Below are 2,862 nucleotides of genomic sequence, written 5' to 3'. Positions count from 1 at the left end.
CCATGGACGGGAGGAAGGGTAAGACAACTGAAGACGAGATGGGATAAATATGTGCATGAGAGAGAGCAGTTTGCTTTGGAAGAATTCCCAGGATGAGTTGATGTCAGAGGCAGTGGAGATGGGAGACCAGTCCAGATGATTGATGGCTGCTTGAAGACCGTGCCAGTCGGCCTGAGTGAAATGCCAGACTCGGCGATGCTGAGGAGGCTCTCTGAGAATGGCCGGAGAGATGTCCACTTTAACAAGCACATGATCAGAAGAACCGATTGGGGCAGAAGAAGAGCAGCAGACATTAGCAGGGAAGTTTGTCATAACCAAGTCTAGAAGAGAAGATACACCATTGGCTGACATCTGGGTCGGGAAATTGACAGATTGTGTCACTCCCAGTGAGTCGCAGAAGTCCTTTGCTGAGGTGCCATGGCTGGTGAGAGATGAACCCACACCCAGACAGCTGGCATGATGACAGTTGAAGTCACCACATATGAGGAAGAGAGAGTTGGGATGAGTGGATAGAAGTTGGTCCATGTTGTCAGACAGTGAAATGTAAATGGAGTCATCACTGTTTGGAGGATGGTACAGAACACATATGAACAAAAGGTGGGAGCGGAGAGGAAGCCCTAGCCAGAGGACAGTTTGACAGTTTTGAGGAAGTGCACTGTCATGTGCACATGACAGTTTTGAGGCATTGATTGAGAAGCGCGTATTGAACTGTCCGTTTATTACGTACGCAGCCCCGCAAGTGTAACTGCCAAAGCCAGCCCTACCTGGGCCAGCCGTGGTCCAGTCAATGGGGAAACCTACATGGGTGAAAACTTGCTACGATCTCGCCAATCACTTTTTGCATGTCCTCGATTGCAAATCTCAAGGATTTCATGAAGTTCATGTCGTTTTTGACCGATATGACATTCCTAACTCCCTGAAGGAAAGAACACGCAATTTGCGCCTAGGAGATCATAGACGCCTTGCTTACAATATCTCCGATGAGGCAATCATTGAAAAGGTGACGCTAAAGCAACTGCTGAACAACCAAGACAACAAGCAAAGACTCACTCTCTATCTAGCATCACACATCTTGAAGCATCGCAAGGAATCTGAGAAGATATATGTGACAACACTCAGTGAGGAATGCAAATCAAACAAGCTCATATTAGATCATCTGAACAGTACTCAAGAGGAGGCAGATACAAGAATGCTACTTCATGCTCTTGACGCTTCGCAGAGGGGGGCCACGTCGATCTGCATTCAGAGTCCGGATACAGATGTGTTAGTTCTCGCCTTGTGGTGCTACAAGGACTTGTGTCCTGCAACATCGATGCTTGTTGGAACAGGTGGTCTACGGCGAACTATTGATTTAGGTCCTATATATGATGCCCTGGGCAGTCAGAAAGCTTCTGCACTCCCTGGCTTCCACGTCTTAAGTGGTTGTGACCAGACTGGCACATTCTGCGGGAAATCAAAAATTTCCTGCTGGAATACACTGCAGAAAGCCGATGGTGATATTGTTAGAGCATTTGGCAACCTTGGAAACACTCCAAGCATACAGGAAGATGACGTCAGTGAATTGGAGCGCTACGTATGTCAACTCTACGTTCCTGGCACAACAATCTCTTCTGTGAACGAGATGCGTTGGTTCCTCTTCAGTAAGCACCAGTACACAGATGAGAAATTGCCCCCTATAAAGGCCACCCTAGTACAGAAGATCAACAGAGCAAATTATGTCACCATGATATGGAAACAATGCGGCACTGCATCTTCAACTCTACCTCCACCAACTTCTCATGGATGGCGTCTGGAAGGTGACCGGCTTCTTCCCGTACCAACAACAGTTTTGCCGTCTGGAAGGTGACCGGCTTCTTCCCGTACCAACAACAGTTTTGCCAGCACCTCAGGCTGTGCTTCAACTAGTCAAATGTGGATGTAAAGGAAGTTGCTCTACGATGATCTGCTCATGTCGGAAGCACAATCTCAAATGCATCACAGATATGTGTACCTGCGAAGTAGCTTGTGAGAACAGAATTGTTAACATACATACTGCAGGTGACGACAGTGACGATGATGATGATGTTCTTGAAACGTAGCTCATGCGGTCAGCTCCAGATATGTCCATGTACTTATTTTTGGTTTCCTTGTTTTAAAACCATTTCATGTATAATGGCATTATTGCATACATCAAATGCATGGTGAACACTATATTACTATGACATCATAACTAATTTGCATATGATGGTTTGATAGGTCCCCTTGAATATAATGAAGATATATTGAAAACCCCAGCACAAGACTTTAGTAACAAAAGCAAAGGAAATACCTTTATGTAAACGGAAGCATGAACATTTTCCATAGGCTTTTAAAAGGTATGACATATCATACTTGAATAGAAAGCAAAACGATGATTGAGACATACTTTTTTCCTAGTTTATATGTGATAAATATTAAACTAGAGGTATTGACACCATAATGTATGTATGAGAGCAGGAAAATTTAAAATAGCATTGTAGATGACAGCCAAAATGCTAATTTTTGCATCTTTTATGTGTATTCTATGGCGTCATAGTTCATATGCACAAAAAGGCGGGAAAAAGTGTTCGAAAAAATTGGCGCCAATGTTTTTTTGATTCAGTGGTCATCGTAGATTAGATTCCAGTAGAAATTAGGAAATAAACATGAACGGCCCACGGGAGCCAATTTGGAGACATACGGCCCTGCACTATTATGTGTAGTTTGAGAATTCTTTACGTAATTCGGTTAGTTGTGGGTGTGAATCTGTTAGTTCGTACACAATGCAGTAGGTGGGACATATTTAGTGTTGTAAAACTGTCACACACAGCGTGTTAGATTAAATGTAGAGGGGAACCACATCTA

General features: G+C 44.0%; 1 protein-coding gene across 1 annotated transcript; it reads left to right on the top strand.

Moving 5' to 3' along the window:
* Positions 1-779: 779 nt before the first annotated feature.
* LOC144893067 (uncharacterized) lies at positions 780-2,078 on the top strand. The gene is made up of 2 exons (XM_078782691.1): positions 780-1,796; positions 1,843-2,078. The coding sequence occupies exons 1-2, from the start codon at positions 788-790 to the stop codon at positions 2,076-2,078; spliced, it is 1,245 nt and encodes a 414-aa protein (XP_078638817.1). The 5' UTR covers positions 780-787.
* The last annotated feature ends 784 nt before the right edge of the window (positions 2,079-2,862 follow it).

This window comes from Myxine glutinosa, chromosome 7, assembly GCF_964187855.1.
Source record: "Myxine glutinosa chromosome 7, kmMyxGlut1.1, whole genome shotgun sequence".
Lineage (NCBI taxonomy): Eukaryota > Metazoa > Chordata > Myxini > Myxiniformes > Myxinidae > Myxine > Myxine glutinosa.
This window is presented reverse-complemented; position numbering and strand designations above follow the sequence as displayed.